The sequence below is a fragment of the Schistocerca gregaria genome, chromosome 10, assembly GCF_023897955.1.
Source record: "Schistocerca gregaria isolate iqSchGreg1 chromosome 10, iqSchGreg1.2, whole genome shotgun sequence".
In the NCBI taxonomy this organism is placed as follows: domain Eukaryota; kingdom Metazoa; phylum Arthropoda; class Insecta; order Orthoptera; family Acrididae; genus Schistocerca; species Schistocerca gregaria.
The window spans coordinates 150,128,672-150,150,938 of record NC_064929.1 but is presented as its reverse complement, the minus strand read 5'-3'; the positions used below and the strand labels follow the sequence as shown (position 1 = coordinate 150,150,938).

At 46.4% G+C, this 22,267-nt stretch overlaps 1 protein-coding gene across 1 annotated transcript in view; it reads left to right on the top strand.

Annotated features, from left to right (window-relative positions):
* Positions 1-22,267, top strand: part of LOC126293599 (alkylglycerol monooxygenase-like) — a 192,438-nt gene that overhangs the window by 124,617 nt on the left and 45,554 nt on the right. The window contains exon 3 of the mRNA XM_049986878.1: positions 21,339-21,490. Within this exon, the coding sequence (XP_049842835.1) occupies positions 21,339-21,490 (152 nt within the window). The remainder of the gene's footprint in view (positions 1-21,338; positions 21,491-22,267) is intronic.

The window sequence follows — 22,267 nt, the reverse complement described above, 5'->3', positions numbered from 1 at the left end:
AAGATAACGGCGCGAAATTTCTATTTGCTATTACAAATTTGAGGTTTTCATTTGACTCACCCTCCTATACGGATTACAACACACCCTATTATTCCTCACTCTTTCTGCTAGAAAATTCTATTTTTCAACATAATCTGCCTTACGCCACCTTACCGGGAGGGCCCGTATACGCGGATGGTACCACTACATCGACATCCATACTCCGCAAGCCACTGACGGTGTGTGGCACGCACACACTCCTCTGCTCGACTCACTGCGGCTCGCACCGTTGACCGTTAGCGCCTCTAGCCCGTCGCCATGCCGAGAAGTAGGAATGGAGGAAGAGGCAAGATTGCTGCTGCTGTGGAGCTCCTGCTAAACGCAGTCGGGAGCAACGGTTGCAGCAACAAGAAGAAGCGGAAGCCCGTGGCACAATTACAGTGCTATAAGTGTCAAAAGCTTGGACATATAGCCAAAGAATGCGGCGGTGTGGTTGCGTGTGTCAAGTGCGGGAAACCGCACGACACGCGCAACTGCACAAAACCAAGAGTTACTGCAGCGCTGTGCGTAAACTGTGGTGGCTCGCACGCCGCAAACGCGCGCAGTTGCAGTTACCTGAAGACGTGGAAGCAGCGGAAGTCGGCCACCACGCACGAAGAGGTGGTCCAAGAAGAAGAAATGGTGGTCACCCCGCCCCTCCCCCCCCCCCCCCCCCGCCTTAGTAGGGGAAGTGGGCCGCGCCACCAAGACGACGTGGACGCCTTCCGCCAAGCATTGCGGGAAGCCAACGAAGACGCAATCACCGCGCTCAAATCCGTCATGGCGAAGGAGAGAGCGGCCATGAGAGCGCAACTCGAAGAGATTCGCGAGGAGCTGTCTCAACTAAGGCACACCGTGTACCTCGCGGCCTGCATGAAGACGGGCATGGCGGGGTAGACACGGCAACCCAAACGCCCGCCGCCCTGGCCGACGCGGCAACGCAGGTTGCTAGGGAGGTGGTCATACAATCGGCGAAGACCACCGACAACAAGAAGACGGCCCCCTCGGAAGCAGTCGTCACTCCTGTCTCTGCGGAAACGCAGACGACACGGGAAGTGCCGATGGAGACCGAGGGAGAAGAAGACGAGCCGTTCGAGTGCCTCCCCCTCCCCAACAAGAACTGTGTGAGGGAGGTGCTCACCAAGATCGCCGATTCCTTGCGAGACGGTAGCTACCCCCACCATGATCATCCGTACCCTTTCACGGCAGATAATATCCCTCCCCTCCCCTTCCCCACAAACCTTATGATTTCCACTGGGGATGCGAACCCTTAAACCAGAAGCTGCACGGGAGGGAAATCGTCTGGCGTGGAGATCTGGAGCTCATAAACAAGCGCCCGATCTTCACGGACGAGGACTGGAAATACATGACTGAGGAAGCAGTCAAGTATATCCGGACGCAGACGCCGCCTGTGGACTTCTCCCGCCGGAAGAGAATAGAATTCAGGCAGCCAGGAAGCAGTAAGAAGAAGAAGAACAAGAAGCCGCCGGAATCAGCCGGCAGATAAGCTGCTACATCCACAGAAACCTGAGGACATACCAACACGCGAAGAAAAACCATTCCAAACCGAGAGGACTTCAGGAGCAACAGTTCAAAATAGCTTAAACTCCGCTACCTCGGACCAAGGCAATCCCGTCATTATAATGAGTGACGCTGTGTGGCGGAGGGTACCTTAAGTTCCTCCACCGGTTTTCCCTTCTATTCCAGTCTGGTATTGTTCGTGGAAAGAAAGATTGTCGGTATTCCTCTGTGTGGGCTCTGATGTCTCTGATTTTATCCTCATGGTCTCTTCGCGAGATATACGTAGGAGGGAGCAATATACTGCTTGACTCCTCGGTGAGGTATGTTCCCGAATCTTCAACAAAAGCCCGTACTGAGCTACTGAGCGTTTCTCTTGCAGAGTCTTCCAATGGAGTTTATCTATCATCTCCGTAACGCTTTCGAGATTACTAAATGATCCTGTAACGAAGTGCGCTGCTCTCCGTTGGATCTTCACTCTCTCTCCTATCAACACTATCTGCTACGGATCCCACACCAGTGAGCAGTATTCAAGCACAGGTGCGAACAAGTGTACTGTATCCTACTTCGTTTGTTTTCGGACTGCATATCCTTAGGATTCTTCCAATGAATCTCAGTGTGGCATCTGCTTTACCGACGATCAACTTCATATGATCATTCCATTTTAAATCACTCCTAATGCCTACTCCCAGATTATTTATGGAATTAATTGCTTCCAGTTGCTGACCTGCTATAACGTAGCTAAATGATAACAGATCTATCTTTCTGTGTATTCGCAGCACATTACACTTGTCTACATTGAAATTCAATTGCCATTCCGTGCATCATGCGTCAATTCGTTGCATATCCTCCTGTATTTCAGTACAATTTTCCATTGTTACAACCTCTCGATACACTTACAGCATCATCCGCAAAAAGCCTCAGTGGACTTCCGATGTTATCCACAAGGTCACTTATATATATTGTGAATAGCAACAGTCCTACGGCACTCCTCTGCGGCACACCTGAAATCACTCTTACTTCAGAAGACTTCTCTCCATTGAGAATGATGTGCTGCGTTCTGTTATCTAGGAACTCTTCCATCCAATCACACAATTTGTCTGATAGTTCATATGCTCTTACTTTGATCATTAAACGACTGTAGGGAACTGTATCAAACGCCTTGCGGAAGTCAATAAACACGGCATCTACCTGTGAACCCGTGTCTAAGACCCTCTGAGTCTCGTGGACGAATAGCGCGAGCTGGGTTTCACACGACCGTCTTTTTCGAAACCCATGCTGATTCCTACAGAGTAGATTTCTAGTCTCCAGAAAAGACATTATACTCGGACATAATACGTGTTCCAAAACTCTACAACTGATCGACGTTAGAGATATAGGTCTATAGTCCTGCACATCTGTTCGACGTCCCTTCTTGAAGACGGGGAAGACCTGTGCCCTTTTTCAATCTTTCGGAACGCTACGCTCTTCTAGAGACCTACGGTACACCGCTGCAAGAAGGGGGCAAGTTCCTTCGCGTACTCTGTGTAAAATCGAACTGGTATCCCATCAGGTCCACCGGCCTTTCCTCTTTCGAGCGATTTTAATTGTTTTTCTATCCCTCTGTCATCTATTTTGATATCTACCATTTTGTCATCTGTGCGACAATCTAGAGAACGAACTACAGTGCAGGCTTCCCCTGTGAAACAGCTTTGACTAAAGGCCGAAATACTAAGTGTCTTTTTTCAGTCATCTCCTGTTTCAGTACCATTTTGGTCAGAGTGTGGACATTTTCTTTTGATCCACCTACCGCTTTGACATAAGACCAAAATTTCTTAGGATTTTCTGCCAAGTCAGTACATAGAACTTTAACTTCGAATTCGTTGAACGCCTCTCGCATAGCCCTCCGCACACTACATTTCGCTTTGCGTAATTTTTGTTTGTCTGCAAGACTTTGGATATGTTTGTTTGCTGTGAAGTTCCCTTTGCTTCCGTAGCACTTTTCTAACTCGGTTGTTGTACCACGCTGGCTCTTTTCCATCTCTTACGATCTTGCTTCGCACATACTCATCTAATGCATATTGTACGATGGTTTTGAACTTTGTCCACTGAACCTCAACAGTATCTGTACTTGAAATAAAATTTTTGTTTTGAGCTGTCAAGTACTCTGTATTCTGCTTTTTGTCACTTCTGCTAAAGAGAAAAATCTTCCTACCTTTTCTAATATTTCTATTTGCGACCGAAATCACCGATGCCGTAACCGCTTTATGATCGCTGATTCCCTGTTCTGCGTTAACAGTTTCACATAGTTCGGGGCTGTTTGACACCAGAAGGTCTAATATGCTACCGCCACGAGTCTGTGCTCTGTTTAACTGCTCAAGGTAGTTTTCAGATAATGCACTTTTAAAAAATTCAATGGATTATTTGTCCCTGCCACCCGTTATAAACGTTTGAGTCTCCCAGTCTGTATCTGGTAAATTAAAATCTCCACCCAAAACTATAACGTGGTCGGGAAATTTACTCGAAATATTTTCCAAATTGTCCTTCAGGTGCTCAGCCACAACAGGTGCTGAGCCAGGGGGCCTATAGAGACATCCAATTACTATGTCTGAGCCTGCTTTAACCGTGACCTTCACCCAAATTATTTCACATTTCGGATCTCCGTCAGTTTCCTTCGATGCTATTCCCCTCTTCATAGCTATAAACATGGCTCCCCCTTCACTGTCCAACCTCTGTCTGCGGTATACATTCCAATCTGAGTTTAGAATTTCATTACTGTTTACATCTGGTTTCAGTCAACTTTCTGTCCCTAGCACTATGTGGACATTGTGACCATTTTTTAATGAGAGCAGTTCTGGGACATTTCTATAGACGCGGCTGCAGTTTACTATTACTACATTAATATTGTCATTCCATGTTGCGTTTTGTCTACTGCTACCTTGTCGCGTCTTGTCGGGCCTAGGGAGGGAATTCTGTAAGCCAAAAAACCCAAATGTGCACTCCACGCGTACTCCGCTACCTTTGTAGCCGCTCCCTGCGTATAGCACACGACTGACCTATTCAGCGGGACCCCACATTTCTCCACCCGACAGCGGAGGTCGAGAAGTTTGCACTCCAGATGTTAAACAAATTTTAACCTGATACGTCAACCCGTCCCTGAGAAAGAATTTCTAACAGGCAGCTGGGCAGAGGCAGGCAGTCAGACAGCAAAACGATCCTGTAGGATTTCCGTTTTTACAGACTGATGCACGAAACGCTAAAAAGAGATCAGAGACAAATTTTTGAACGCCACTGAAAGTATTGAAGCATTGCGATATTACACTGCTGGCCATTAAACACGCTACACCACGAAGATGACGTGCGACAGACGCGGAATTTAACCGACAGGAAGAAGATGCTGTGATATGCAAATGATTAGCTTTTCGAAGCATTCACACAAGAATGGCGCCGGTGGCGACACCTACAACGTACCGACATCAGGAAAGTTTCCTACCGATCCCTCATACACAAACAGTAGTTAACCGGCGTTGCCTGGTGAAATGTTGTTGTGATGCCTCGCGTATGGAGGAGAAATGCGGACCATCACGTTTCCGACTTAGATAAAGGTCAGATTGTAGCCTATCGCGATTGCGGTTTATCGTATCGCGACATTGCTGCTCGCGTTGGTCGAGATCCATTAGCAGAATATGGAATCGGTGGGTTCAGGAGGGTAATACGGAACGCTGTGCTGGATCCCAACCGCGTCGTATGACTAGCAGTCGAGATGACATGCATCTTATCCGCATGGCTGTAATGGATCGTGCAGCCACGTCTCGATCCCTGAGTCAACAGATGGGGACATTTGCAAGACAACAACCATCTGCACGAACAGTTCGACGACGTATCCAGCAGCATGGACTATCAGCTCGAAGACCGTGGCTGCGGTTACCCTCGACGCTGCACCACAGGCAGGAGCGCCTCCGATGGTGTATTGGACGACAAACTGGGGTGCACGAATGGCAAAATCCAGGTTCTGTTTACAGCATCACCCGGTTTGATGTTGGGATGCCATTGGTTACACGTCTCGGTCACCTCTTTTTGCATTGACGGCACTTTGAACAGTGGACGTTACATTTCATATGTGTTACGACCCGTGGCTCTACCCATCATTCGATCCCTGCGAAACCCTACATTTCAGCACGATAATGAACGACCGCATGTTGCAGGTCCTATACGGTGCTTTCTGGATACAGAAAATGTTCGACTGCTGTCGTGGCCAGCACATTCTCCATATCTCTCACCAATTGAAAACGTCTGGTCAATGGTGGCCGAGCAACTGGCTCGTCACAATACGCCAGTCACTTCTGTTGATGAACTGTGTTATCGTGTTGAAGCTGCATGGGGAGCTGTACCTGTACACGCCATCCAAGCTCTGTTTGACTCAATGCCCCGGCGTATCAAAACCGTTATTACGGCCAGAGGTGGTTGTTCTGGTTACTGATTTCTCAGGATCTATGCTCCCAAATTGCGTGAAAATGTAATGAGATGTCAGTTCCAGTATAATATATTTGTCCAATGAATACCCGTTTATCATCTGCACTTCTTCTTGGTGTGGCAATTTTAATGGCCAGTAGTGTAATTATCATCGTGTGACTGGTTCGGCGCCTAAAGACACTACCTGTTGTACGTATACTTTCGGTGTGCCGCCGAGTAGGGTGTCGGTATACGCCGAGCCGGGGCGTATAAATGCCTAGTGGGCGAGAATCTGCGAGCGCCGCCCTGTGGTGTCCCCACTCCCTGCTGGGAGGTGGGTTACACAACTCGGCGGGGAGAACCGGTCCACCACACGTAGCCGTGCCACTCTGCTCCGCGGCTCACGCTTCAGTTTCAGAGGACGGAAAAAAAGACCCTTGCAAGGCCCGCAGTTGTTTACAGCTCTCAGACCGCACCTAACAGGTCTGTGGCAGGCCGGCGAGATGCTCCGGCCGGGCCCGCGCCAGCCACCGAGCAAGAGAAGTTCTGGCTCAGAACGTTGGGGATGACACCACACACAAGGCACGTATCATGACGCACAAACAAGGACTCTACGTGTAGCCAACCTATCACGCAATTTGTGACCTATCAGCACTCTTAAGTCGGGTATGCGCGTGAGAGTTTGCCCCCCCCCCTCCCCCTCCCCTCCCACTATCAGCGAGCTTTCGCGACTAATATGTGCCGTGGAGAGTCAGCTCGCAGCCACCGTCCGATAGATCTCAAAGTCATGCGCTGAGGTTTTGGGCTAGCGACTGGTTAAAACCGATACCCGTATTTTAGTTCCAAATAACCGGTTTTTGTTGTTATGGTCTTCAGTCCTGAAACTGGTTTGCTGCAGCTCTCCATGCTACTCTATCCTGTGCAAGCTTCTTCATCTCCCAGTACCTACTGCAACCTACATCCTTCTGAATCTGCTTAGTGTATTCATCTCTTGGTCTCCCTCTACGATTTTTACCCTCCACGCTGCCCTCCAATACTAAATTGGTGATCCCTTGATGCCTCAGAAAGTGTCCTGCCAACCGATCCCTTCTTCTAGGCAAGTTGTTCCACAAACTTCTCCCCAATTCTGTTCAATACCTCCTCATTATTTATGTGATCTACCCATCTAATTTTCAGCATTCTTCTGTAGCACTACATTTCGAAAGCTTCTATTCTCTTCTTGTCCAAACTAGTTATCGTCCATGTTTCACTTCCATACATGGCTACACTCCAAACAAATACTTTCAGAAACGACTTCCTGATACATAAATCTATATTCGATGTTAACAAATTTCTCTTCTTCAGAAACGCTTTCCTTGCCATTGCCAGTCTACATTTTATATCCTCTCTACTTCGACCATCATCAGTTATTTTACTTCCTAAATAGCAAAACTCCTTTACTACTTTAAGTGTCTCATTTCCTAATCTAATTCCCTCAGCATCACCTGATTTAATTCGACTACATTCCATTATCATCGTTTTCCTTTTGTCGATGTTCATTTTATATCCTCCTTTCAAGACACTATCCATTCCGTTCAACTGCTCTTCCAAGTCCTTTGCTGTCTCTGACAGAATTACAATGTCATCGGCGAACCTCAAAGTTTTTATTTCTTCTCCATGGATTTTAATACCTACTCCGATTTTTTCTTTTGCTTCCTGTACTGCTTGCTCTTCCCAACCACTGCTTCTCTTTCATGTCCCTCGACTCTTATAACTGCCATCTGGTTTCTGTACAAATTGTAAATAGCCTTTCGCTCTCTCTGTTTTACCCCTGCCACCTTCAGAATTTGAAAGAGAGCATTCCAGTCAACATTGCCAAAAGCTTTCCTTAATCTTCATTGCCCCTGCAGTGTGCGGCCAAGAACTGGCATGAAAAAGGAACTTCTCGACCGTTGTGTTATGTGGGCTGCTTGACACAAGCGAAATCTCTAACCAGGCCCTCATACTTGGCGGCTGGTATGTTGACGGGTTACACTCCTTTAAATTCTCCTGTTCTGGTATTTCCTTCCCATATAATTTTTTACTCTTATATTAATTCTTGTATTTTACTTATACATTCATTCTTCAGGAAGATTTGGTGCGTTCCCTTGGATATTTCCGATCGTAGAAAAATTCGAAGCAGAGATACTGCGAACACCACGAGCGTCGCACAAAGGCATGTTTCCCACAGTAACATTTCTTCGTATGAATCTTAATTGGGGAAAGAAATGTTGTCGGCATTGGTGAAAATTTCGTGCCTTGACAATAATTTCGCGGCAAACTGCGAACAACCGATCACTTTTCTGAAAACTAGCGCTTGCAGTAAATTCTCACTGACTATAGGAATTTCATAGAAAACAATTTCAATTAATTTTCTCGTTTTTCTAAAAATCATTATTTGACGTACAATTAGTAGACGAATGAGGACAACGTAACATGAATGTACACTGGAAAACATTCGTGTAGTATTCTTCTACAGACATGGGTAAATAAACGAAAAACAAAAAAAGTAATGATCGCGTTTCGAACATGGGGCGCAAAAAAACAGCTGCGACGCTAATCATTGCGTTGCCATTTCGTCTGACGACCTAGTGCAGTAAAAGTCACATAGAGTACATGGAAAGTATCTCGATAACTTTGACGGTCGTTTTCTCAAACGGCTGAGTTCTACTGATAAGCCGAGATACGTGTCGCTTATTTTGGCCCCTCTTCCACTGGCTGAAGTTTCTGGGAAATCGGGTTATGGCACTTTTAAGTGTTCGGTACTTAAGTGTCAGTAAACTTAAATAAAGAAACGTATCCAGACTGATGTCAAAATATCCGGATGACACGCCAAAGGTACTGCTATAAGTGGCATAGAAAGAGTGTGTTGCCAGCGCACCACGCACCACCGCAGGAGGAGCGCTGGAAGCATCTGGAGACTCTCCAGGCGGCGGCTGGAGAACCCGTTCGTTACGTAATCGGCGTCCGGGACAGCGGCCTGACCTCAGGCTCCAGCCAGTAGGACTGGCCAATTCCAGGACGTCCGCAGTGAGGTGCGTGCTTGGGGATCTCAAAAAAGCGACGTTCCTGCAAAGCGCAGCACCTGGAAGCAAACGCCAGAGGACTCGCAAGACCAGAGTTGTGACCAGCGGTGTAGTAGAAATAACAACGCAGCAAAATTACTGGATTAAGATTGCAAGATGGTAAATGAATGATGGAGTTTATAAGTTAAAATAGCATTATGAGGAGTGCAAGGCCCAGATTCAAAAATTAAGGTTACAGGACAAGTCTGAGACTGCAAAATAAAGATTTTTACAAGACTAAGATTTGTACGTCAAGATTAAAATTGGAAGAAAAGCAGGCAAGACTGAAAAATTAAGCTTGAGAGGTTGAGCTTGTCAGATTTAGCCATGTAACTAACAGCCAGATTAGGATTGCATGATTAAGAAGAAAAGGTAAAGATCGTAATGTTAAGATCGCAAGATTAAGATTACGATACTGAAATTTCGAAAGAAAGATTTCAAGTTTAATGTTAACATTCCAGGAACAAGAGAGCAAGGTTATAATTGCAAGATCAAGATTCCAATATTAAGATTGCTGTATCAATATTGTAAAATTATGCTTGAAAGATTATAATAGCAAGAACAAGAAAAGAAGATTAGATTAAAATGACAATATTGTGATTATAACACTACAACTGCAAGGTGAATGTTGCTGCATTAAGATTACATATTATTTTACAAGATTAAAGGTAGCAATTGTAAAAAAGGCAAGATTCATACAGCAACACAACGATTTGAAAATTAAGAGTGCAAGAAGAATTAGTCTGTAGTGGTATTAAAAGATGAAGATCCTGAAATTAAGAAAGTGAGATTAATATTGTCAGATTAAGACTGTAATAACGACAAGGAATGATTAATATTCCAATAACAAGAAGCATGACTGTGATTGCAAGGAGGTCAGGTTGAGAATGCTACGTTTAGGTTACAAGATTAGTGTTACAAGATTATAGATTGCGAGGTTAACATTGCAGTATCGAGATTGCAAAATCACGCTCTCACAAAAAATGATGCACCACCACGAAGGGAACATCCGAATGGAAAGGAAATCGGTAGACGTGCATGTACAAATAAAACATATGATTACTGTTTCAGAACAACTGGATGACTTATTCAAGAGAAAGACGTTCACACATTGAGCAAGTCAATAACGCTTTGATCAATCTATGGCCCTTAAGCAAGCAGTTATCCGACATGGAATGGATTGACAGAGCTGTTAGATGCCCTCCTGAGGAATATCGTGCTAAATTCTGACCACTTGGGCTGTTAGACCGTCAAAATCCTGAACTGGTTGGAGGGCGCTGCTCCAAACGTTTTCAATTGGCGAGAGATCCGGTGAACTTGCTGGCCAAGGCAGGGTTTGTAAAGCACGGTCACAAGCAGTAGAAACTCTCGCCGTGTGTGGGCAGGTATTATCTTGCTGAAATGTAAGCCCAGAATGGCTTGCCATGGAGGGCAAGAAAGCGGCGAGTAGAATATCATCGACGCACCGCTGTGCTTGTAATCGTGCCGTGGAGCACCACCACTCCAGATCGTCAGGCCGTATTTCGGGCCACAGTCAGATTGGTATCCGGGGCGTCTCCAGACAGGTCTTCGACCTGGAATCTCATTGACTGTTGTAGTCCCGTTTCGAATTGAGCCCATGACCATTGAAGACGTGTCTGGAGACACCCGGGCAGATCCGGGATACCGGCACCACACTGAAATCTCATTAAGATCCGCCTGAAATTTCAGACTGTTCTTCGTTACAGATAACTACGTCTATAGGAACTCTGTGTTCATTATTGTCTGCGGGTCGTTAATACAGGTTGGTCCATTGATAGCAGCTAGAACACCTACTTGGGCATAATCATTTGTTGCTGGTCGTGGTTGACGTTTCACATGTGGCTGAACACTTCCTGTTTCCGTAAATAACGTAAATATCTGGCGAACGGTCCGGACACTTGGATGATGTCGTAGTCCAACGGATACCGAGCAGCGTACATAGCACACGCCCGTTGGGCATTTTGATCACAAAAGTCATACAGCAACACGATATCGACCTTTTCCGCAATTGGTAAACGGTCCATTTTAACACGGGTAATGTATCACGAAGAAAATACAGTCCCCACTGGAGGAATGTTATGTGATACCACGTACTTATACATTTGTGAATATTACAGAGGCATCTATCACAAAGCGATAAAACTGGTCCAACTGAAACATTCATATTTCTTTACGTACTACACCAATATGTAATAAAAATGGGACTTCCTATTTAAAATATGTGGCAGCTCCATCTAGTGACTGCTGCCCCTCTTCAGGAAGCACACATTTGTCTGGCCTCTCAACAGATACCCCTCCGTTGTGGTTGCACCTACGGTACGGCCATCTGTATCGCTGAGACACGCAAGCCTCCCCACCAACGGCAAGGTCCATGGTTCATGGGGGGGTGTCATGAAATATGCTATTCAATACCGCTTCAGCCGCACGCGGGCTATGTGCTGGACATCCACCCTGTTGGAAGTACGTCGCCATTCTGTCATGCAGTGTAACACGTTGTAGTAACATCGGTAGGACATTACGTAGTAAATCAGCATACATTGCACCATTTAGATTGCCATCGATAAAATGGGGGCCAATTATACTTCCTCCCATAATGCGGCACACCATACATTAACCCGCCAAGGTCGGTGATGTTCCATTTGTCGCAGCCATCGTGGATTTTCCGTTGCCCAATAGCGCATATTACGACGGTTTACGTTACCGCTGTTAGTGAATGACGCTTCGTCTCTAAATAGAACGCGTGCAAAAAATCTGTCATCGTCCCGTAATTTCTCTCGTGCGCAGTGGCAGAACTGTACACGACGTTCAAGGTCGTCGCCATGCAAATCCTGGTGCACAGAAATATGGTACGAGTGCAATCGATGTTAAGACATTCTCAACACCGACGTTTTTGAGAATCCCGATTCTCGCAATTTGTCTGCTACTGATGTTCGGATTAGCCGCGACAGCAGCTAAAAGACCTACTTGGGCATCATCATTTGTTGCAGGTCGTGGTTGACGTTTCACATGTGGCTGAACACTTCCTGTTTCCTTAAATAACGTAACTATCCGGCGAACGGTCCGGACACTTGGATGATGTCATGCAGGATACCGAGCAGCATACATAGCACACGCCTGTTGGGCATTTCGATCACAATAGCCATACATCGATATCGACCTTTTCCGCAATTGGTAAACGGTCCATTTTAACACGGGTACACTGGACTCGGATTCGGGAGGACGACGGTTCAATCCCATCTCCAGCCATCCTGATGTAGGTTTTCCGCGATTTCCCTAAATCGTTTCAGGCAAATGCCGGGATGGTTCCTTTGAAAGGGCACGGCCGATTTCCTTCCACGTCCTTCCCTAACCCGAACTTGCGCTCAGTCTCTAATGACCTCGTTGTCGATGGGACGTTAAAAAACGCTAACCTAACCCTAACCTAACACGGGTAATGTATCACGAAGTAAATACCGTCCGCACTGGCGGAATGTTACGTGATACCACGTACTTATACGTTTGTGACTATTACAGCGCCATCTATCACAAAGCGAAAAAAAAAATGGTCCGACTAAAACATTCATTATTTCTTTACGTACTACACGAATATGTAATAAAAATGGGGGTTCCTATTTAACAAAACGCAGTTGATATTCGTTTGACCTATTGCAGAGCCATCTAGCGGGCCAACCATAGCGCCATCTGGTTTCCACCTTCAGTCTAGACAATTTTCGTTCTTTGTAGTTCTTTCCCTTGACGCTTATTTCATGATATATTTGGCCCGGTCACGATCACTTAACCACCCTGTATACAAGATAAGGAGGAAGGGTCCCAGCACCCGTCCTTGAGGTACGCCTGAACTTGCTTTACATCGTTGACGACTCTCCCCCCCCCCCCCCCCCCCCCACACACACACACACACACACCAAGAAATCCTCAAGTCGTTACAAATTTCGTTTGATATCATGATATGATCACACTCCTGTTGCGAAGCCTTGATTTGCGAAGGGAATAGATAATTTGTCAACGTTACTGTATTATTTCATGCTTTCAGAGTATCAGTTAAAATAAACGCACGACCGGTATTTTGAATTCAGTTCGGTTGGCTGTACCACATGCAACCATCACGCATTTGCTCATATTCTGAAAATTCTCAAAAGACCTCAATAAAGGGACAGTTAACGCCATAGCCAGGCCAGAGTCAGGAGTTCAGTTCAGCATCGTAGTCGGAAACCAATGACAGGCCATCGCAACTGCCGAAGTTGTGTAGCGCCTCAAGGACCCTGCTCCGTTACTTGCGCCTGTTTGTCCCGCTACCTAGCCGACTGCTGTGCGTTGCAGGGAAGCCGAATCTACTGCTGTGCAAGGCGGTACAAGTGGATGCGTGTTTCTATATGAATAGTGGTGACCGAAGGCAACTGACTTTCTCAACAAATAAACCCTGCTTCGCCATTTTCCTCCCAACAAATCTAGTTGTTCCATTGAGCTAATGGTGTCAGTTTCCTTAGGCCGGCCAGAGTGGCCGAGCGGTTCTACTTGCTTCAGTCTGGAGCTGCGCGACCACTACAGTCGCAGGTTCGAATCCTACCTGGGGCATGGATGTGTGTGATGTCCTTCGGTTAGTTAGGTTTTAGAAGTTTTAAGTTCAAGGGGACTGATGACGTCAGATGTTAAGTCCCATAGTTTTCAGAGCCTTTTGAACTTAAAAAAAAAAAAGGGGGGAAAAAATGTAGTTTGTATCAGTTTACATTGGTTTGAAATATTGTAGTATTATAAAAGACGGGAAAAGCTATCAGTGCTGTTTTCATAATAAAACTTACAGAAACGAGCAACAAACACACTGCATAAGAATTGGTACTGCATCGTTGAGACAATATGTCCCTGTTGCCGTGCGTCGCGGATGGAGGTACGCATGTGCGAGACTTGGCCCCCATCTGGTCTACACGGTTGTTTCTCGCTGTCGGCGCCGGACACGCGCTGTACTGCAGTCTGGCACCAGCCCTAGTCTGCAAATATTTTTACGAAGTGATGTAGCAAGGGAGTGCAATGCTTCATGTGCTGAAAAGATTAAACATATGTCTGCCATTCCTATGAAATAACAACAGAGGGAGAAATTATGGTAACAGTTATAGATTAAAAATTTAACAATAATTCATTCATAATTTACAATAAATACAGAATGTAGCTCTTCTTCTGCCTGTGTCTACGTTCTATACCTTTATCAGCTTGTATTACTTGAACACGGAAAAATTAATGTGTGTGTGTGTGTGTGTGTGTGTGAGAGAGAGAGAGAGAGAGAGAGAGAGAGAGAGAGAGAGAGAGAGAGAGAGAGAGAGAGAGAGAGTGAGAGACAGAATTCCTTAACCTCAGTTATCATCCTTTAACACTGACTATTCGTAATGTCCAACGTAATGTCCAAATAGTGGTAATCAGCCTCTATTACAATATGATTTTTGAGCAGAGATTGAAAAAAATTACGAGGCGTGTTTTTTGAGCAAGTACCGTTTTGAAGTTTTAAAAAGGCGTGCTAAGATATCTGTTTTCTCTTACCTTATTGTCCACTTCATGCACCAAACTCTCCTTAACGACCGAAGGACGCCCACTCCGTTGTTCATTATGCACATTTGTGCGGCCATCTTTAAATGCTCTCACCCACTTTCTTACCATTCCATCACTCATAATGTTTTCTCCGGAAACTGCACAGATCTCATGAAGAATACCGATCGCTTTCAGGTCTTTAGAACTAAGAAATCTTATAACAGCCCGCGCTTCACAGTCGGTGGGACTCATGATTATCGGAGGCATCTTAAACACTCAGTACACAACGTAAACAAGGAAGAATCAGACTGCAATGGCGTCAGTGCGTAGATTAAGCTACAGGCTTTCATGTAAAAATAAAATTGTGGAGATATCTTAGCACGTCTTTTTTTTAAATTTCAAAACGGTACTTACTTAAAAAAACACGCCTCGTAGAACAGGAAAATACTGTCTTCCTTTTTGTAGTATTCAACCACTTATCACTTTCGATGAAAGCAGCAAAAGATGGACAAACTAAGTTTTCTTTTATTTGTCTATTTAATATTTTGGTAGTGGAATTAAGTCGGGTGATGCTGAGGGAATTAGATTAGGAAATGAGACACTTAAAGTAGTAAAGGAGTTTTGCTATTTGGGGAGCAAAATAACTGATGATGGTCGAAGTAGAGAGGATATAAAATGTAGACTGGCAATGGCAAGGAAAGCGTTTCTCAAGAAGAGAAATTTGTTAACATCGAGTATAGATTTAAGTGTCAGGAAGTCGTTTCTGAAAGTATTTGTATGTAGTATAGCCATGTATGGAAGTGAAACATGGACGATAACTGCCGGCTGAGTGGCCGTGCGGTTCTAGGCGCCACAGTCTGGAACTGAGCGACCGTTACAGTCGCAGGTTCGAATCCTGCCTCGGGCATGGATGTGTGTGATGTCCTTAGGTTAGTTAGGTTTAATTAGTTGTAAGTTCTAGGCGACTGATGACCTCAGAAGTTTAGTGCTCAGAGTCATTTGAACCACCATGGACGATAACTAGTTTGGACAAGAAGAGAATAGAAGCTTTCGAAATGTGGTGCTACAGCAGAATTCTGAAGATTAGATGGGTAGATCATATAACTAATGAGGAGGTGCTGAATAGAACTGGGGAGAAGAGAAGTTTGTGGCACAACTTGACTAGAAGAAGGGATCGGTTGGTAAGACATGTTCTGAGGCATCAAGGGATCACCAATTTAGTACTGGAGGACAGCGTGGAAGGTAAAAATCGTAGAGGGAGACCAAGAGATGAATACACTAAGCAGATTCAGAAGGATGTAGGTTGCAGTACGTACTGTGAGATGAAGCAGCTTGCACAGGATAAAGTAGCATGGAGAGCTGCGTCAAATCAGTCTCAGAACTGAAGACCACAACAACATAATATTTTGGTTCTATGTATCTCGAAATTGAGGCAAAATTTTACAGTCTTTGTCAGCTTTCTACATTTACTCTAGGAAACAATAGAAATAAAACGAAAATCGGTTATTTTAAGTCAGGCTATACTGGTGTGGAAAAGAAACACTATAACCGAAAAACCGGTTATTTCAGCAATAACCGCCAACCATAGAGCATGGATTTTGGTCGCCATATACGTGGCAGCGAGAATATCGCGAAACTAGTCCAGCAGAGCGGATAGCGAGAGACTGGTGGAGGTGTGCCTTTACATAAGGTGAGGCTGCCGGCCTTCGAAAAGTCGGCTAGTGGCGAGTCGCTTAGCAACAGCCTAATGCCTAATCCAGCAGCGGCTAACCGGTCCCGCGCACATCCGTCGTCCGTCGCCCCGGAGGAGCCAGCGGGACACGCCGCACGCTGGCGAGCCTCCAGACTCCAGTTCGTTCCAGCTCCAGGTGTAGACCTTACGTAAAGCAGCGCCCCTGGCGGCCTTCGTCGTCGTCCCGGGTCACAGGACACGCAAGGTGCCCGGTTACGTAACGGGCGCACACAGCGGCGGAGATCAGCACTACCATCTCCCCCACCCCACCTGCTGCTTACGGCCAACACTCCGCACTTTCAATTACCAACAAAATAAGAGATTACCGAGTATCGGATCACGTTTGTGGCTTGCTTTTACAGCTTCCTAGCATATACGACGGGCGTTCAATAAGAAATGAAACACACTTTTTTTTTCTGACGGCATGTTGGTTTTATTCAGGATTCCAATACATAATATTTTCCCCACTCTTATGGATACAAAACTCCAGTTTTTCAACATAGAGTTCAGTGCGGCGGCCTTACGCTACGTTACTGGCCTGTATGGTACCACTCTACTAATATACACTACTGGCCATTAAAATTGCTACACCAAGAAGAAATGCAGATGATAAAAGGGGAATTCATTGGACAAATATATTATACTAGAACTGACATGTGATTACATTTACACGCAATTTGGGTGCATACATCCTGAGAAATCAGTACTCAGAACAACCACCTCTGGCCGTAATAACGGCCTTGATACGCCGGGGCATTGAGTCAAACAGAGCTTGGATGGCGTGTACAGGTACAGCTGCCCATGCAGCTTCAAGGCGATACCACAGTTCATCAAGAGTAGTGACTGGCGTATTATGACGAGCCAGTTGCTCGGCCACCATTGACCAGACGTTTTCAGTTGCTGAGAGATCTGGGAATGTGATGGCCAGGGCAGCAATCGAACATTTTCTGTATCCAGATAGGCCCGCACAGGACCTGCAACATGCGGTCGTGCATTATCCTGCTGAAATGTAGGGTTTCGCAGGGATCGAATGAAAGGTAGAGCCACGGGTCATAACACATCTGAAATGTAACGTCCACTGTTCAAAGTGCCGTCAATGCGAACAAGAAGTGACAGAGACGTGTAACCAATGGCACCGCGTACCATCACGCCGGGTGATGCGCCAGTCTGGTGATGACGAATACACGCATCGAATGTGCGTTCACCGCAATGTCGCCAAACACGGATGCGACCATCACGATGCTGTAAGCAGAACCTGGCGTCATCCGAAAAAATGACGTTTTGTCATACGTGCACCCAGGTTCGTCGTTGAGTACACCATTGCAGGCGCTCCTGTCTGTGATCCAGCTTGAAGGGTAACCGCAGCCGTGGTCTCCGCGCTGATAGTCTATGCTGTTGTAAACGTCGTCGAACTGTTCATGCAGATGGTTGTTGTTTTGCAAACGTCCCCATCTGTTGACTCGGGGATCGAGACGTGGTTGTACGATCCGTTACAGCCATGCAGATAAGATGCATGTCATCTCTACTGCTAGTGATACGACGCCGTTGGGATCTAGCACGGCGTTCCGTATTACCCTCCTGAACCCACCGATTCCATATTCTGCTAACAGTCATTGGATCTCGACCAACGCGAGCAGCAATGTCGCGATACGATAAACCGCAATCGTGATAGGCTACAATCCGACCTTTGTCAAGGTCGGGAACTTGATGGTATGCATCACCATAATGTTTCATCACGAACGTCGGTCAACTGCTGTTTGTGTACGAGAAATTGGTTGTAAACTTTCCTCATGTCATCACGCTGTAGGTGTCGGCACCGGCGCCAACCTTGTGTGAATGCTCTGAAAATCTAATCATTTGCGTATCACTGCATGATCTTCCTGTCGGTTAAATTTCGCGTCTGTAGCACCTCATCTTCGTGGTGTAGCAATTTTAATGGCCAGTAGTGTTTATCGGAGTCAACGTCTTGCTCCGTCAATAACCTCTCCATCATCCACTTTCTCCGGCCAAGTGCATCCTTTATTGGGCCAATACCTCGAATGAGAGTGTATGCACGTTCCAACATTGCAGGAGTCAGAGCTGTATGCGGCGGCCGGCATGCTCGTGACCTTGTTAAGATCGTGACAGGTGCCTCGCCCAACAACTCGCAGTGCTTCTTTTTTTTACTGGTAGGTCTCCGTAGACATTCTGTAAGTGCCTATGAATATCTGCGATACTCTGGTTTTCCGCCAAAAGAAAATCAGTTATAGTTATCTGCACCTCAGATGTCATTTTGAAGGCTACGTACAGCCTGGGACTGAAACGGGAATATTCTACAATGACGCACAACAAATTTCGCATATTTTTTTCCAACCGAAACTGGCCTAGAACAAAGTGTTACATTACTTACTGAACACCCCTCTTAGAACTCAGTAAGTTATTCTTACCGGGATAAGATCGGTAGATGTTAATGTCTGGAGAATTCCGCAGGAGAGTTGTACGCTCATTCCCGTCAACATTCTACACTAGTGTGAAAGTCGTTGAGTCGAAAGTAATTTTCGCATGATCTGTCACTGCCAAGAAACTCAGATCGATGATCCGTAGATCATACATAGAAAGGACTTCTACAGTACAGTATAGGTGGTAGCTGAAAAAATTACGCTATGAGACGAACCGAAATGACAATTTTACTCAAAGACAACAATTACACTCCAGCTACCAAGAGTTACAGTAGCGGATCATGGTTCTCAATAGAATGTGAGAACATGAGGCGCGGAAATGCACCCTGTGCAACCAGTTCCCATGTGGATCTCAAGATTAATAAAGAGTTATTGTGGTAGGGCGTTGCATTCCTCCACCATCACGCTTGATAAAAGCTGGATGAACGTGCTGCAGTATGTAGTCCCAAAGTATTACACACGTGTTCTAATGGGATTTAAGGCCACGCCATACGTCGAACAGCGTAACGTTCCAAGAGCTGCTCCACCTGTGGAGTTAAATAAAGTCGCGAGTTGCCATCCACAAAAATGAAATCAGAGCCGAATACACCGCCTGAAAAGATGCGCATTGCAAAATAGTACAATGCCGCAATAACAGTTACCGGCAGGTGTTGAGTCTTCAAAGATCTGAAGCTCAAGAGGCCCATGCAACAAATGCGCCAGCATACTATAACGCCCGGACCACCAAAATGATCATGTTAGACACTCTTTCTGACGCCAATCATGGACAAACTTCATCTCTTTGGTGGTCCACGTGCTGTGGTCTGGGCAACTGTAGCGTTCAACGTACGTACCCAACTCGAAATCTTTGAACATGGTACACCCATTGTTCAGTGTCACCGTAACACTGTACTCCTTCCTCATCTGCGTCTTTTCAGGGATGAATTCGGCCCAAACTTCCTTTTTTAGGTTCCATATCTCAATTGCAATCCTTACAGGATCTCTTTTGCTGCCTGTATGTACTCATGCATGTCTGTATGTCATATGTCTGTATGTATGTATGTCGGATGTCTGTATGTATGTCCGACTTGATGGACCATGTCTATACGTAATTAAGTTTGTGCTGAACCCTTGGTGCGTGAGTCCTGCTCGCACTTTCCCAAATCTTTAAAACTGGCAGCACTACCGAGTCGAACAGTGCAGCTGGAGGATCTCTTGGAGCGAGAGATATTCGACTTGACTGGCCTGCCCTTTGATCCGAAGAGGGGGCCATCGTAAATCGCGGTGACATGAGTGTAATTATTGTCTTTGAGTAAAAGTCTCATTTCTGATAGTATCGTTGCGCATTTCTTCAACCATCTGCTTGAACAGTTCGACGACGTTTGCACCAGCGTGGACTATCAGCTCGGAGACCGTGGCTGCGGTTACACTTGACGCTGCATCACAAACAGGAGCGCCTGCAATGGTTTACTCAACGACGAACCTGGGTGCACGAATGACAAAACACTTTTCGGATGAATCCAGGTTCTGTTTACAGCATCATGTTGGTAGCATCCGTGTTTGGCGACATCGCGGTGAACGCACATTGCAAGCGTGTATTAGTCATCACCATACCGGGGTATAACCTGGCGTGATGTTATGGGGTGCCATCAGTTACACGTCTCCGTCACCTATTGTTTGCATTGACGGCACTTTGAACAGTGGACGTTACATTTCAGATGTGTTACGACCCGTGGCTCTACCCTTCATTCGATCCCTGCGAAACCCTACATTTCAGCAGGATAATGCACGACCGCATGTTGCAGGTCCTGTACGGGCCTTTCTGGATACAGAAAATGTTCGACTGCTGCCCTGGCCAGCACATTCTCCAGATCTCTCACCAATTGAAAACGTCCGGTCAATGGTGGCCTAGCAACTGGCTCGTCACAATACGCCAGTCACTACTCTTGATGAACTGTGGTATCGTGTTGAAGCTGCATGGTCAGCTGTAACTGTACACGCCATCCAAGCTCTGTTTGACTCAATGCCCAGGCGTATCAAGGCCGTTATTACGGCCACAGGTGGTTGTTCTGACTACTGATTTCTCAGTATGTATGCACCCAAATTGCATGAAAATGTAATCACATGTCAGTTCTCGTATAGTATATTTGTCCAATGAATACCCGTTTGTCCGCATCTCGTGGTCGTGCGGTAGCGTTTTCGCTTCCCACGCCCGGGTTCCCGGGTTCGATTCCCGGCGGGTTCAGGGATTTTCTGTGCCTCGTGATGACTGGGTGTTGTGTGATGTCCTTAGGCTAGTTAGGTTTAAGTAGTTCTAAGTTCTAGGGGACTGGTGACCATCGATGTTAAGTCCCATAGTGCTCAGAGCCATTTGAACCATTTGAATACCCGTTTATCATCTGCATTCCTTCTTGGTGCAGCAATTTTAATGGCCAGTAATGTATAACACGTGCCAAGAAAAAAAATTCTCAAAGAACATGCTTATTTGGGGCTACGATAGTAAACCGGCCATGCCTTGTGAGTGCCTCAGTCTGTTTGTCAGACGGTGTGGCCCAGCTAGGGGTAGGTGCGAGGCAGTGACCCGCGGCTCTCTGCCCACAGGCTGGTGTTCCGCGGAGCCGAGCACTGGGCGTACGTGAGCCTGTACGAGCGCTGGCGCCTGCTGGACCTGCCGTGGGACTCCCCGGCCACGTGGTACCTGGCGCTCGTCGGCGTCGACTTCTGCTACTACTGGGTGCACCGCGCCTGCCACGGTGAGCCACCGCTGCGCCTCTCTTCCCTGTTTGATGCGGGTTACATTTCGAGCGAACAAATGGGTTTTCCCAGGGATGTAAAAAAAAGGAGGTGGAGCCCCTCCACGCCCACACCGGCATGATGGCCAACACAAAAGGTCTACCGCCGTCTCTGCATAAAGGGTTAGTATTCACTAAAGTGAGGTGTCGCAGGATGTGGGTACTGCGATGTTTGCGTACGTCTGGTTAGGATTAACCATTAATACGCGCTCATCTGGAGATAGATTGGTCGAAATCTGACGAAGGGTAGCGGTTTTAAGGGCAGAGGAGAAAAAGTGCCAGGGCAAGAGCCAAGGGAAAGAAACCTCTGCGATAGTTAGGTCGGGTGGTAAGAGCAGTAGCGGTTGTCTTGCTGCCTGCGATAGGTTGTGCAAGGATAGGCTTTGTTAATAGTGGGTATCATGCTTGTCGATACCTTGGCGTTGTGCTGCTCGGCGGCTGGCGCTGGGTGCTGCTGCGGAGTCCTCGTTCAGCGTCAGCAACCTGCAACAGTTATCGATCTTGTGTCCGATAGGTCATATACCGGAGACACAGTGTGAGGGAATGTTGGCAGCGTGTTTGTGCGCCAGTGGGCGAGCCGGTCGGTGTCCCTGCTGTGGCCTGTTGATCGGCTCTAGTAGCAGCTGGTAGTTGCCAGTCAGTGTTGCTGATGTGCAGGGGCTTACCGACGTTTGTCGCTGTTTGCGTATGTTAGTTTACCACACGTGGCTATGCCCTAGCTTCCCAGGCATGTGGTAC